Here is a 16,176-nt window from a genome sequence, read left to right as displayed (position 1 = left end):
TTTTTTCTTAAAGAAATTGTTTATAGTCAACGCGACGTAATTAGAACTTATAAAATTTTGGTAAAAAATTCACACGTTACATTATTCAATAATTTTAGTTTAATTAAATAGAAAATTTAAATTTTATATTTCAAAATGAACTAATAATCAAAAAAATTAATAAACTTAAAAATTACTTTTAAATTATTTAGATAATTTTTGTTAAAATATATATTTCTAATAAAATTTTATTAATATAAGATACGTTTGTGTTATGAAAGATTATTTTTTTAAAAGTTTAATTTTTTTTCAGTTCCTCCAATGATCTGGATACAAAATCAATTAGTTGGTGCATATCTTGGCCAACAAATGACACTTGAGTGCCATTCTGAAGCCTTTCCTAGATCTATAAATTACTGGATTAGAGATAATGGTGAAATTATCGCGAATGGTAAGCAGTTTATTTATCTATATTATTTAAGTTTATAATTACGATTAAAGGGACATAATAATTATAATGATAATTATTATTAACTGACGTTTTATAATGATTATAAGAATTTTATTTTGTGCTTGTATGTGTTAGGGAAGTGCACGTATGAATTTTTCATAAACTGATATACATAATTTTGTCGGAATAAATGTAGATTTTATTCGACCACAGATCAGCACAGATTTTGTCATGTTTTATATATATATGTACTTATAACAGATTAATTGATGATTTTATTTCAATAAGGGTTTGTTGTAGTAAATTTCTTAAAGCACAGCTAACATTGCAAAGCATTTCCTTAAGTAAATGAACCAAATTATTAATAATAATTTTAGATTACTTGTACGAAAGAAATACGTACGTAACTCGTAATTCAACGACGTATCTTTTTTTTTTGTTGTAACGTTGAAATTTTTAAGAAGGTCATACATCTAGAATCCAACTTGAAGGATCTTTATTACTTTTTTTTTAAATATACCTTTATAATTAGTATTTTTAATATTTATAACTCAATTAAATATTTGTAAATTTAAGATTAAAATAATACTGATGACATAAAGTAATTTTTTTATATTACGAGAACGTGTAAACCTAATTGTCCAGAGATGATAAAATCTTTTAACTCCAAAAAACTTCATTCCTTACCCCGTCCACATTTTCCTTCATAGTTTAACGTGAATCAAATAATGTGAGGTGGCAAGTTCGGCAGGAGAATTCATATGACATAGACTATACTGTAATCCAATATATTACTTTTCTCATGGACTGGTCACATGGAGGTAGTATTTAGTATTTATTTAAATTTTATTTTTCAATCAAAATCTGCAACTAGCTGAAAACATTTACATTTTGTCAACAGTTCCAGAGAATTGTGTTATTTTATCCTAATTAACATTACTAACATAAGGTTTATTTTAATTAATTTAGCATATTTTATGCTAATAGGGGACATATGTTTTAAGATCTCTTATAATCCAGATACCCACTCGTTAAAGAAAAATTTTCAAGAAACTTGGAAAAGTATAGAGTAATAAAAATGCAATATGAATGTATTTTTTTTACTACCTTCCATTCTATTATTTGAAATATTACTGGATTAGATTAAATTTCATAAAACCTAGACAAGAAACACTAAATATATTGAATTGTCTTTTTTGCAAAAATAAATAAATAAAAATTCATATAAAATTTTGTATACATATATATATATATATATATATATATATAATATAAACTTACGAAGAATGATTTAAAGCACATTTACTAATAAAGATTACTCTTACGTTCTCGCAAACAAAACATAACAAAAAATACCGTCATATTATTTAAATGTTTTTACTAAGCTTGAATTTGATTGTTGATATGTTAAAACAATTTCATTGTAACTCGGTAATTTGAAATTTATTTAAAAATATTAAACTTTTTCTCCATATTCAAATTAATTTTCATTTATTTCGTAGAGAATATCAAAATTATATATAAGTGGCTTTTACTGAAATTTCATATAGTGTAATATTACAATCCGCTTTTGAGGTATGACTTTTACTTATAATAAAAAAGATAGACATAATATTTGTTGGTCTTGTTTGAAACTTTTAATGATCAACATCATTTCGGTTTATCTATATTATATTCTATACATGAATACTGAATTTTATACAGATAGATTTTCATAGCTGGAATTTATTTCTTATATAAAAATACAAACAAACGAACATTAAATAAATAAAACCCATCGGTAATCATCATTTATTATTTGTTTTCTTAATAAAAATCCTTAATAATCATTCTACTTTTATTATTTATATATATATATATATATATATATAAAATGCACACATACACGCGCACGCGCCAACACACATATTCATACACTCGTATACTAGTGAATAAATTATTAATCTTCTGAAGAATATTGGTACCCTACTAAATAAAAATAATAAGTACTTTTAGGAAATAAATCACAAAATAATTGCCGGGGAATGTTACATAACACCTTTAGATTTGCAGGTAACTAAAGTTTTAAAATAAAATCAATAGAAATGATTATTTTTGATTCGATATATGAACCTATTCCACGAAGGAAAATGAGAGCCTTTGTTACTAACAACTGCTTCATTATTTTTAATAACATTTGTCGTAATAACTGTTTTTTTTTTTTTTATTAATGTCACAAGAAAAAGAACTACACATAATACATTTTTCTTAAAATATTCATCTTCAGCAGAGTACAACATATAATTAATTATTGAAACGTTTATTTGTTTTATATATGTATACATACTGATGGAGAAAAATACTACTTTGATCGCATGATTACTTTAATTACATGATACATTGATTAATCGCATTATACCATTTCTGACATGAGGTTAATAATTTGATTCATAATAAATAGGGAAAAAAATAGAATACATCGACATAATTTCCCATCCTATCTTTTGATAGTTTAAGCAAATTTAACTTTATAATTGAAAATATCATCTTAAAATATTAAGTAACAAACTTTAAGCAAAAAGTCCTTTTCAATTTAACTTGAATTCAGCTCAACGGTGCTGTCAAATGCATAAAACAAAAAAAAAATACTTCATTTAAGTAAATAATAACTAATTTTTCTCAATGTGAACTAACGAATTTTTTTTACTGTGGTTCTTATATTATTATCTGTTTTCAAGATATATTTCAGTTAGCAGTTACTTTTAAAATAATTATTTTTCAAAAATTTGTTTATTCCAAACGGATAAAATGGTTATTTTACATTTTATTTGGGCAAATTTTTTTTGAACCTCTACAATTTTTACAGCTGTTAATTTCATTAAATGGGCCTTAAATTATCAGAAGTGAGGTGTATGGTATTAATTTGTTATTTGTGTCGCTTAGTTAAGGTCGCGTGGAATATATTGGCCGGTTTTTCAAGGTGATCGTGGTCGGCAGAAGATTTGTGTGTGACCAGAGGGTATTTCGCACTGAAATGTCGCAGGACGATGTCTTTAGGCTACGTACGAGCCTGTCTAGGACGCCTCTTTCTGGTCATGCTGCAGAGGCATCCGCTGAGGAGGTTGATCCAGTTGAATCCCGGAGTCAGCGCCTGGAGAAGAAGATGGTGGATCCTATGGAGTATGGATCTGACCCTGAGATGTTGAAGGCAGTCAGGATGGTTGTGGTCAGGAAACTGATCCTGCTTGTAATGGAGAACACCAAAACTAAGAGGGAAATTAGGACAATGTCTTTACATTGTCCTGAAGCTCCAGAAGAGTAGTGTTGTTCATCTGGGGTCCTGCTTGAAGGAGAGTAGTCCTGCATGGCTGTATGACACTCAGATGGTGGCTACAAAGACCGAGGCGGTTAAAGGGCTCGAGAGGGTCAAGGTTCAACTCTATGAGGTAGTTACCAACGAGGAGGAAGTACTTGCCCTGTGGCAGGTGATATTGCGTGAGTAAACCCGATGCCGCCAGTGCTCTGGCGAGTGATTTGGTGCATGTGTTGAATCTTAAAAAAATAATAGTGTGTATTCCAAGCTAGTGTTTGAAGCCTGCAGAGTACTTAGACTGTTAGTCTGAAGGTAAGCTCAGAGCGGGTCTGGTTCTAGCAGAGAATACCAGGCCTGAGATATTGCTTGGTGATGGGATGAAGATGAATGAGCGGCGTAGTTTCGTCGTGGTAGTGGATTCCACCAAGGGGAAAGACTCCGCAATGCTTGAGTGTTATCATAAATTGCTAAGATTAAGGCGGTGATAAAGTTTGAATTGGCAATCAGTGCGGTCGGTAATGCGGCGGGTAAGTGCCTGCGGAAGGTTGCCGAGTATGTCGCGCGGAGAACCGATCAGCGGTACTCGTTTCGGCTGGTGGGGTATATAGCTGCTAAAGGAACAGCTAAGGCTGGTGCTAAGATAAGTGTTCAATGGGCGGATATGGTGCCAACCAGAAGTAGGACTCTGGTGGTTAGGGCAGAGGTACACTCTTATGCGGATCTACTTCGCCTGGTCAAGGGGAGCTTGGAAGGAAAAGAAGCTGGGGACCTCTTGTTCGTAAGGAAGTGGTTGAATGAGGAGATCCGCATAACGGTAAATGGTGAGTCATAGGCTGTCTGAAAGTTGGCCATTGTAATCATGAAGAGCGTCGCGGATGCCAAAGTGGTGGAGAGAAGTCTTAGAGCACGCCCAGTTGTGCTCATAATCAAAGATCTTGATGAACTAGAAAAGGAGGAAGAAGTGAAGGCAGGGTTTGCTGAGGCGACAGGAGTAGTGAATGAGATAGTGAGGGTTACCTCGATGTGGAAATCCTTCACTAAAACCAAGATGGTTCAGATTATGGTTGATAGAGCCGTTGCGAGGACTTTTTTGGACAAGGGCCGAGTTAAAATCGTTTGGATCAGCTGTATGTTCTCTCGCAGATCATCGGAGGAGCGCTGATTCCGTTGTGATGAATCGGACCATCTTGTAGCTAAGTGTAAGGGGTCAACCACCAGAAGCAGTGTTATAACTGTGAACGGGAGGGACACCCGAGTAGGTATTGCAGTTAAGCTACTATGAGTCTGAAGTATGGCGATGGAGGAAATCGGTTAGGTGGGTGCAATAAACCAACTAATGGTTTGAATCCACTTAATCAATGTCAACAGGAGTAGGGAAGCGCACGACGCGGCCTATGAACTAGCGAGCGGAAACTGGGCTGACTTCATCCTGGTTAGCGAAACAAACAGAAAGCTGTATGAAGCAAAGGGATGAATTCGGAATGAAAATATGATCGTTGCGTTCACTGAGGTGTTCCGGGTCCTTCCAATCATCAGTACGGCTTCTGCGCAAGGCTGTGTAATGGTTGACTTCAGAGAAGTTACCTTGATCGTCCGGATATTTCTCCAAATGTTAGTTTAGAGGAGTATGAATGTTTCATCTATGAGATTGTAGTTGAGGCAAGGAGCTGGCCGAATGTGATCCTTGCCGACGACCTCAATGCTGAGTCTGTGATTTGGGGCGGCGGGATCACAGATCGGAGAGGACATATCCTGGAGGAGGCCAGAAGCGGTGTCGGCCGGACCTCACTAAGTGATGGAGTGTCCCCCTACCATTGAGACGGAGAGTCGACATCGTTCATCAACGTTACCTTTGCTAGCAAATTGGCGTGCCGGAAAGTCAGTGATTGGAGTGTGTTGGATGAGGAGACCCTCAACGACCACAGGGCCGTTGCGTAAGGGAATCTACTGGTGGTGCGAGGAGGTGGTGAAGCTACGTAATGAATTCCTCAGAGTAAAAAACTGCAGAGGTTGTTAAGGGGCGGTGACTGTCCTGGCCTCCTCTAAGCTAGGGGGACGCTTAATGAAGCTAGGCATGCGTATAGGGCAAGTATTAGTTGGTCTGTCAGCTAAGTAGGCTGACCTTCAGTGAGATTGATGGTGACTTGTAGGGAATCGGCTGCAAGATAGTGACGAAGAAGTTTGATCGTTCTCTCCTTGTTCTGGCAAAAGAGCACCTGGTGGACTATTTGGAAATATTATTCTCAAAAGCTGATTGGATGCCTCGAGGAGAAATCGTTCTGAAACGTACAGTGCCTCTGTTTAACCGGAATGAAGTAACAGCTGCCGGGATTCCATCCTTGGCTCTTGTAGTGAAAGGTTGTGTTTTATTGTGCTCTGTGAATTGTCAGTTGTAACCAGTCCAGCCAGGTGTTCAACAGTTCTTCTACCTGCGTCGCCAGACAATGTGAGAAGGGTCTGCTAGGACATCAGCCGGGCGGCCAGCTACCTGGACTACAGGCCAGTCACATTAAGAAAAGGATAATCCTTTTCTTAATTTTACTTTTATCCTATTCAATATTTCTAATAATGTAAAGTGAACTCTTGTAGTCATTGTGAATACATTAAGTAAATAGCCTATTATTATAGGACTATTGTGCTACTTTTAAAATAATTTTATTTTTTAATTGATTTTCTTGTCAGTGATTTTATTTTACAGCAAGTGTAGATTAAGAAGTGTAAATTAAGTTTAATTTTAATTTTAATTTTTAAATTTTTCTTCCTTATTTTCCTCAATGGAAGGAAAAATAAGGCCTCCTCCACCCCGTTCTCCCACCACGGAACTGTCCGACGGTGGAGAGGAAAGCGGGTCTGGCGCTAGGAAGCGCCAGAAACGCCGGGACTCCGCGCCTCCTATGGAGGCGGAGCCCGTAGCGGGCTGCAGCAAGGCTGCAGCAGCTGCCAACTCGCAGGCTGATGATGGGGCCCCATCACAGCCTGCTACCGTCAGGCGGGAGAAAATCCCGCCGATAATGCTGGACTGCCCGAAAGAGTGGCCAGCATTGGCGAGGGACATAAAGTCGAGGATTGGGGGGCGCCTGGTGGCTAAAAGCACCGGGCTCTCGATAAGGCTGCAGCTGGGCAGCGAGGCGGATTACCGGGCGGTGCAGAGTTTTCTGCACTCGAAGGGAATCGCCTTTCACTCCTTTCAGCTCCCGAAGGACAGGGAGCTGAAGGTGGTTATACGGGGGATCCCCTATGGGGCTGCCCCGGAGGAAGTAAGGGAGGAACTGACCTCCCTTGGCTATGAGGTGGTTTCGGTTAAGAAGCTCCTCACAAGGGACGGTCGGGAAACCCCGACCTGCCTAGTGGCCCTTAAGAGGACCCCTTTGGCCCGGGCCATTTATGACCTTGGCAGTATTTTTTACTGCAAGGTCGCAGTGACTGCATTTGTGTCACGAGGGGGGCCACCCCAGTGCCACAGATGCCAGAAATTTGGACACTCGTCCAATTACTGCCAGAGGGCCCAGCAATGCGTAAAGTGTGGTGGAAACCACGACACTTCTGCCTGCGTCAAGCCGCGTGAGGAACCAGCCTCATGCGTCAACTGTAAGGGGCCACATCCGGCCAATTACAGGGGCTGCCCCTATTATAAGGAGCAGACAAACAAAGTCAAGGGACTTAAAAAGCCCGCGACTTTGGACGGCCGCAGCTGGGCCCGTGTTGCCGGTGGGGGAAAAACAGTCCCCAAACCGGAGGTGCCGGCACCTGTGGCCAAAGCGGTCGTGAAAAAAGGGGAGGTACCCTCCCCAACACCCGCCAAGCCAAAACCGGCGGCAACCACCAAGAAGGTGGTGAAACAAAAGGCGGCGACAAAGCCGGCCCCGGCGAAGAAGGCCAAGCCTTCCTCGACGGGAAAGGCAAAGCCGGCCCCGGCGAAGAAGGCCAAGCCTTCCTCGACGGGAAAGGCAAAGCCTGCTCCGGCTGGGAAGGCCAAGCAGGCTGTTAAAAACACTGTGGCCCCGCGCCCCACCAAAAGGGCGGCCGCGCCAAAAGGCACCCCCAGCGGCAATCCGAAACCGGCTACCCCGTTGGAGACCACTGGCATGGACTTCCTGTCGCAGATGACAGTGAAGGATATCCTGCCAGATATCATGATGGTTTTGCCACGCCTGCTCCAGGCAAAATCTCTCAAGGACTGTATTCAGTCCTTAATAGAGTGCCTCATGGCTGTACTGTCCAGGTATGGTTAGGCCCACCCTCAGACTCTTGCAGTGGAACGCCAACTCAGTAGTAGGCCGGACGGAGGAACTATGCCGTCTGGCCGAGGATCTACTGATAGACGTGATACTGTTGTCTGAGACGTGCTTGAACCCAAACAAGCAACTGACCCTTCGGAACTATTTTACATATAGGACGGATAGGCCAGTTCGACCCGGATCTCGCACCTCTGGTGGAACTGCGGTTTTAGTCCACAGACGCCACATGCATACGCGCGTTGTTCTTCATACAAACGTGATGGAGCAAACGTGTGTGCATGTGGAGCATCTGGGCACGGTGTATCGGTTGGTTTCGGCTTATAGCAAGCCGAACGACGCGGTAACCGGCGCAGATCTGGATGCCGTGCTGGAAAATTGGGATGGGCCCGTGATACTCATGGGCGACCTCAATGCCAAACACGTGTCATGGAACAGCATTCTGACAAATCCGAATGGCAGATTGCTGTACGAAAGGGCGAGAGCCCGCCGCTTGGTCGTCGTAGGCCCTGAGGTGCCCACGTTCGTGCATCGCTCAGGCAGATCTAGGCCTGACGTGCTGGATATCGCAGTCATGAAGGGGGGTACCCTCCCATTCATGATTGAAACGATAGAAGACCTCAGCTCGGACCATTCCCCTGTCCTGTTGGAACTAGGTCAGGCAGGGGGCGGCCGAGATCCCCCGCCTATACCCCGAAGGTCAGTCAACTGGAAAAGGTTCTACGAGACCCTCCAGCGGGAGTACAGGCCGGTAAATCCTGAGCTCCTGAACACCCCGGAGGAAATCGACGACACTGTCGGGCGCGTCACGTCGTCAATGACCGAGGCCCTGGCAGGCAGCTCATCGGCCAAAACTCGAGCAGTTGTTCGAAACGACCTCCCTCCTCACATCTCCGAAGCCATAACGGAGAAACGACGACTGAGGAGGAGATATCGAATCACCCTGTCCCCCGCTGATAAGCGGGCCTTTTATAATCAAACGGACAGGGTAAAACAACTGCTGACAAGCCATCGAGAGGATTCGTGGAACGAATACCTCGCCTCGGTCTCTGACGACATCTCCTCGGTGTTCAGGTTGAACAGGAGACTGCGAGAAGGGAAGAAGCCTCGCCATCCGGTTGTGGGGCAGCGAGGTTTTCTTGCATACTCGGAGGCGGAGAGGGCCGAGGTATTCGCCGATACCTTGGAGGAGCAGTTCACTCCAAACCCCCCTCCCTCCCCGAACGACGAGCACACAACCGAGGTGGAATCCTTTCTTGTAGATTATTTCTCACAGGTGGAGGACGCCCCTCTAGAGATTGACCAAGTCACTGAAGCGGAAGTTTCCGCAGCCATTAAGGCCACAAGCCCCGACAAGGCCCCGGGTGTCGACGGGATCAGCGCCCGTGCATTCCGGAACATACCGGCCTCCGTGATTACAGCAATTTCGGTGATATTCACGTCCATTTTGTACGTTGGATATTTCCCGAATTGTTGGAAAACGGCCAAAGTCGTATGTTTACCCAAACCGGGGAAAAGTTTACTTTTCCCACGGAATTATAGGCCAATCTCCCTGTTACCGGTATTGTCTAAGTTGTTCGAGAGGATTTTTCTCGAAAAACTGAGGCGATACATGGAGGGAGAAGTGCGGCCCGAGCAATTTGGGTTCAGGGAGGGTCACCCAACCACCCTCCAACTGGTAAAAATAATAGACGACCTTGTCGGAGGCCTGAACAGGAAACGGGTGACTGCAGCCGTTTTTCTGGATGTGGCCAAGGCCTTTGACAAAGTTTGGCATAGCGGGCTGCTTTATAAGCTAGCGCGATCGGCGATCCCGTACCGCTATGTCAGACTGATGCGGTCATATCTGCTAGACCGACATTTTGTCGTGCGCGTAGGGGAAACGATTTCCTCTACCAGAGAAATAGCCGCTGGGGTTCCCCAAGGAGCAGTACTTTCCCCGTTCTTGTACACCTTGTACGTGAACGATATGCCGCTGTCGGAAGGGGTCAAAACGGCCCTTTACGCAGACGACACGGCATATTTCTACGAATCCGCAAATGTGGATTACGCGGTCCGGAGGCTCCAAAGGCAGCTGGACTTAGTGGAACCGTGGCTCGACATGTGGAGAATCAGGGTCAACGGTGAAAAATCGGTGGCCGTGATGTTCACATGCAAGACACGAAAACCGACCAGAGAGCTGGAAATCTCAGGGGAGAAAATCCCTTTTGAGAAAACAGTTAAGTACCTGGGGGTGGTGTTGGACAGGCGGCTTACCTTCGGCGAACATGTAAATTATGCAACCCGGAGGGCTAAGGCCGCCAGAGCCTCGCTATACCCAGTGCTGAACAGTGCCAGCCCGTACCCACTGGCAACTAAGCTCCTCATTTTTCGGCTGTACGTACTGCCGATTCTAACATATGCTTACCCGGCATGGGGGGCAGTGTTGAGCTCCTCGCTTCAAAAGAAGATCGAGGCCGTCCAAAACATCGCGTTGCGGACGATCTTTGGAGCTCCGTGATTCGTCAGGAACGCCACTCTCCGATCTGATGCGAGATTTCAATCCGTGTCCGAGGTGGGGGTGGCGCAGGCGCGCAGACTGTTCGGGAGAGCGGCTGTGTCCGAACACAGTCATCTTCGGGACATCTGCCGAGAGGACCCAACTCCGATAGTTGTAAGGAAGCGGCCTCACGCCGTACTGGACGAACCACCGTGATGGTGCGGTGCGGTAGCCGAAAATCGACAAACCAGGCTTAGGGGCCTCCATATCGCATGAGCCATAAACGGAATAGTGCGTCAGACGCGTTTCCGGGGTCGCGAGTGAAAAGTTTTCGCGAGTTATATAGTTTGAAGACGTCAAACACGGTAAGTCGCGCATAAAACAAAAACGCGGTCTAAATTTAAAAAAAAAAAAACTTACAGTAAGACAAATTATCCCAGCAATTGCGACTCCTCCGGAAAAGGGGACGCATTGCTCCCTCCTTATAGCTAGTGCCCCGTTGTGGCGTATTCCTGCTAGCCTATTAAAGAGTTAGCACCGAAAGGACTTCAGTGGACGGTCTGAAGGGGAATTACGTCGGGAGGACAGGCTTTATAAGCCTAGCCTTCCGCGGTCGGCCCATGAAATGGGTTCGATAACGCTGGTTTAACAACGGATTGGAATGCAATTAAATCCGTCTTAAATTCACTAAAATAATAATAGACAAAACTTGAAAAATTAGATCCGAGATTAAAAAAAATAACCCTTTTAAAAAACAAGCCCGATTAGAATGATCCAGCAGCAAGGGACTCTGTCCAGGTTCTGCGATAAAGTAGGGAGTAATAGACTCCTGCCAACTTTGCATTCCATTCCATTCCAACAGCTGCCGCTATGCGTGTTAGCCCGAGGTATCACGCTGGACTGGATGACATCACCGGTGATGCAGTGCAGGTCCTGGCACAGGTGGTCCCGCAGAAAATACAAGATGCTGCCAAATACTGCTTATCACATGAGTTCGTGCCAGTGACACTTGGAAGGTTGCTCTGTTGGTATTATTTAAAAAGAGTAGGTACCAGGAAGGTAATGTCACTGGCTACTGCGCTTTTTGCCTATTGAGTATACTGGGCAAGCTATTCGAGTGGCTTCTCGTGAGTAGATTGAGGACTAAGTTTGATGCTGGTGTAGGTTTAAACAATAACCAGTATGGTTTACGCAAAGGTAAGTCTCCGGTCCATGCTATCGACCAAGAAATGTAGCTGGTCGATGAGGCTGCCGCTAGTTCCTGGCGTACAAGGAGGAATCCGGTTGTTATTATCCTGATCGTTGAAAACGCTTTCAATAACCTCCCGTAGCAAATGATTCATGACGACCTGGAGAGACGTGGTTTGAGTTCATACCTCCGGCGGATCGTGAATCAGTACCTATCCTGTAGGTATGCAGTCGCCAATTCGGAAGGAATGTAAAATTACCAGGTGGTGGAGTGTAGTGTGCCGCTGGGTTCGGTTCTCGATCCTCTGCTATAAAACGTCGCGTTCGATGGCATATTGAGGATCGGGTATCGGGAAGGCGTCACGGCTGTAGGTTTTGTAGATGACCTGGCCCTGGTAGTAGTTGGCAGTACAGAACATGAATTGGCTGATCGAGGCAATGCAACAATTAGCATAGCAAAGAAGTAGCTCGATTCAAATGGCCGTAAATTGGCACAACGGAAGACAGTAGCAGTGATTATGGCTAGCAGAAGAAAGCTTTACCCCCATCGTTTTCCCGGATCGGTAAAACTGATGTTGCGACCTCTTAGGTAAGGCTAAGTACCTTAGTGTATATTAGGATAGGCAGAGAACTTTTCTCGTGCACTTTCAAGAGGCGGTTAGCAAGGCTAGGAGGACAGTTAGTGGCCTAGTCAATCCAACAAGGAATTGTGGAGGCCCATCTACCAGCAAGAGGTGATTCCTCGCTTCTGTGATATGATCAATCTGTTTGCATGGGGCTCCAGTATGGATTAGAGCCCTTAGTACCAGGCAGGCTAGGAAGCTCCTAGATCGGCTGCAGAGAATACTTGCCATGCAGAGCCGGAGTGCCACTCTTTATTCTCATGGTGAAGGAGCGTGCTATGAGACAGCAGGGTGTAGGGGCCGGTGATGCGCGTACATGGCTTTTCAAGCAATGGCAGCAGAGATGGAGAGAGTCGATGACAGCTGAATGAATTCCCTCATCCCAGAAATTAATGTCTGGATGAGAAGGAAGTTTACAAACCTGTCTTATGAGCTGACACATGTTTGACGTGGCCATCGCTAATTTGGAGCATATCATCATAGGATTTGGAAAAGAGCTTCTCCCCTATGCCAGTAGTGTGGGGTCGTTGACTCCTCAGAACATGTTGTGCTATGGTGTGGGCGATGGCATGATGTAAGGCGCCCAGTAGTGGATGAGTTTGGGAAGTTAGGGACGGGAATGTCCCTATGATTCTTGCCTCGGATGCAGCTTGGCGGGGTATAACTGCCGCCATGGTTGAAGCTATTGTGGTAGAAGAGAGACTGGTGACGGCGAGTAAGAGTACCTCGTACGGGTCGTACTTGATAAAGTGCTCTTTTTCGTCGGGGCTTGTGTTTTATGTTATATATTTCATAATTTTTCATTGTATTGTACATATGTTGTTGGGCGAGATTAGCTTCTGTATGTATTATATGTATTGTTTTTAGGTACATACATTATGTTGCATCCGGTATTTATGTATGTATTTTGTGTATTTTATTAATCAAGTCTTCATGTATTATATAGGCGAGTATTCGGGTCGGGGCTTACGTTGTACTGTTGGGAATTTTATTGTTTTATTGTTACAAATTATGCGTTAGTCATAATAGTTTTCAGTACTATTATGAACAATTCTATAAAGGAGGTATTTCCGGTTTTTAGTTGCAACAAATTATTTTATATAACATCGTCTATAGGTAGACGATGTTTAGTTCCTTCGAGAGTAAGTTAAGTAGTTTCATATTATATACGCAGAATATATTTCAGTCCGAATATACTTTATTCACAGAATAAAATAAACCGTTGGTGTACAATTATGTGATTATTATTCAGAAAATAGTATTTTTTAATTTGATTCTTTTAATTTCGTCTACCTGATATAAATTAGTTATCATGTTGTGATAACTAATTTTTCATCTTGAGCTCGTGCGTGCGTGTGTGTGTGCATGCACGCGTTCGAGAAATAGTATATGTATGCGTGTATATACATGTCTATGTATATATATATACATGTCTATGTATATATATATATATATATATATATATATATATATATATATATATACACACACATATGTTGCATAAAAATTACAGCAATCTACAAAAATTTGACACTTTAACTCGTCGTGTATAAATTATTCAGTCAATGGTTAGTTTAAAAAACATAAACATTTATTTCACGATGAACTTATCTGTTGGGCCGACCTTGACGTCGAATTGACACATGCAATTAATTGTCTATAAAATAATGTAGTTAAAAACCTGTTTTTTCTCATTCAAAAGCTTATAAAACCAATTAAAGTTTAACTAAATTGTTCTTGTCGTGGTATATATTTAACAGTTACTAAATGTTTACCTAAATTATTCTTGTCGTGGTATATATTTAACAGCGATTTTTTGTACTAATAATCTCAGTACACTTTCTGTAATTTGAACAATGTTATTTTACTTTTAAAATAGTTTTTCAACATTTAAAGGAAAACCTAAAAAAAAATAATTTTTTGTGACTCTTTCCAGTAAAACTTGATTTTAAACCATAATAAATCATAGAAAAATAATATAACATATATCCTATTATATGTGTCCTGTAATTAATATTTTCTTATTAATTTCTAACTTAGTGTTTTTTCAAACGTGATATTAGAAATAATGTGCGGTTACTTTAAATATATAGTTATAATTATACTAGACGTAATATATATTATCAACCGATATAATTAATGCATTTATTATCAATATTTATTTATATACAATCCATTTTTCAAAAAACAATCTCCCTAACCGTGCTTGCTTTCTGAGGAGTAAATGTTTTTTTTTTTTTTTTTTTTTTTTTTTATACATCTACATGTTATATATTAGTTTATATACCTATATCTTCCAGTATATAGTAGTCAATATAGTCTGATTGTCATTATGTAACCATTATTGTATACTTCTTTTCACAGGAGTTAATAATGCTAATTCAGGAAGAGTAAGTGTGCATGTGGGATATTATAATTGCTTGTTCCTTACTAATCCCTCAAGTTTATAAATCTACAATTATGTTAACTCTATTTCATTTTTTCAGTATAACTATGGTTGTGTAAAAATAATTCTTACTTTCAACAATTAAACGGATTTATTAATACATCATTTCATAAAAATGAATCTAAGAAATTATTCGTTAAAAAAATGTTTCTGTTAGAAATGGAGTGATAAATTTCTACTATTTTTCAACAGTAGAATGCTATAGAAACCCTTTAATAGGTCAATGAGAATAGGTTTATCAGCTGCCAATAAAAGGATAGCCTATTTTCACGATCTTATTTTTTTACGGATGTACAATGTGTTTTATGAAAATATTATTAATGTAGTTATTACATATAGGCAAATGTTAGTCTTCAAAATTACCTGCTTAGATATTTGACCTAATACAATTATTCTAAAATTAATATAATTAAGGTAAACCTTTATATATATATAAAGTACACTCAATTTACAACATTAACATACAATAAAAGAGAGATGAAGATTTTATGACTCCGCCAATTATAATCTAGAAGCACTGATATACCTGTTAAATCAGGCATGAAAAATATTATCTTATATTGTATTTTAAAGAAAATTGATAGCATTATTTGTAAATAAATTTTTAAAGCAGCACTAAATGTTTTAAAGCACATATCTATCTAAGATGTGGTTGTAAATAAAACAAAAATACGGTTAACAAAAGAAATCTTTGTGAAACTATTTTCAAGTAATGATTTGAAGAAAATTTAACATTAAAGAAGAGTGAGGTGAAGAACCCAACCACTGGACGATGAATATTTCATACTTTGTTGTCACCACGCCAGATATCCTCTTTCAGTATGAATAGGAGACTGTTGGTTGGAAAGGGAAAGAGTTGATGGTAAAGGATTGGATATACCCACTTTCTATTGTCGCTAAATTCACTCCATCAGTGGAGGCACTCAACTCCTTTCCTTTTCTACCATAAAATCAAACCTTCCCTTCTCATTCAACAACTATCTATTCAACGTAATATTATTTAAATATGCATATATATCGTATATATTGAAAATGATCAGTTTTAGTAAGCAGATTTTTTATATATTTTCTTTCAATAATATTTGAAAATTTACATCGATGAAATATAAAAGTTTTTTGAAATACATACATATTTATTTAATGAAAATATTCATGCGTAAACGAAAGTTAAGTTTACTGATCTATTAATACGAGTTTAGTTATTTACTATTTTAATTAATTTTACCTACATAACTTTTTGTGCATCCACAGTCCCTTTTCGCCTATTACGTATATTTCCTTTAAGTTTTTAACTTATAAATTGATTTGAAAATACAAACTTAGAAGTGTTACATATTTTTCAATAAGTTCATATAAATTTAATTAATTTTTTTATTTCTAACTGTTTAATTTTTTTTTTAAATTATGTATTGTAGTCCTTACTTTTGGATTTCATTAAATTATTTCTATTATTAGTTTTTCTTTCTGGCTGCCTAAGTACCAC

General features: G+C 40.4%; 1 protein-coding gene across 1 annotated transcript in view; it reads left to right on the top strand.

The window, feature by feature from the left end:
- The window catches only part of LOC142317728 (lachesin-like), a 350,935-nt gene that overhangs the window by 298,588 nt on the left and 36,171 nt on the right, over positions 1-16,176 (top strand). The window contains exon 5 of the mRNA XM_075354276.1: positions 293-430. Within this exon, the coding sequence (XP_075210391.1) occupies positions 293-430 (138 nt within the window). The remainder of the gene's footprint in view (positions 1-292; positions 431-16,176) is intronic.

Source organism: Lycorma delicatula, chromosome 1 (genome assembly GCF_047948215.1).
Source record: "Lycorma delicatula isolate Av1 chromosome 1, ASM4794821v1, whole genome shotgun sequence".
Lineage (NCBI taxonomy): Eukaryota > Metazoa > Arthropoda > Insecta > Hemiptera > Fulgoridae > Lycorma > Lycorma delicatula.
This window is presented reverse-complemented; position numbering and strand designations above follow the sequence as displayed.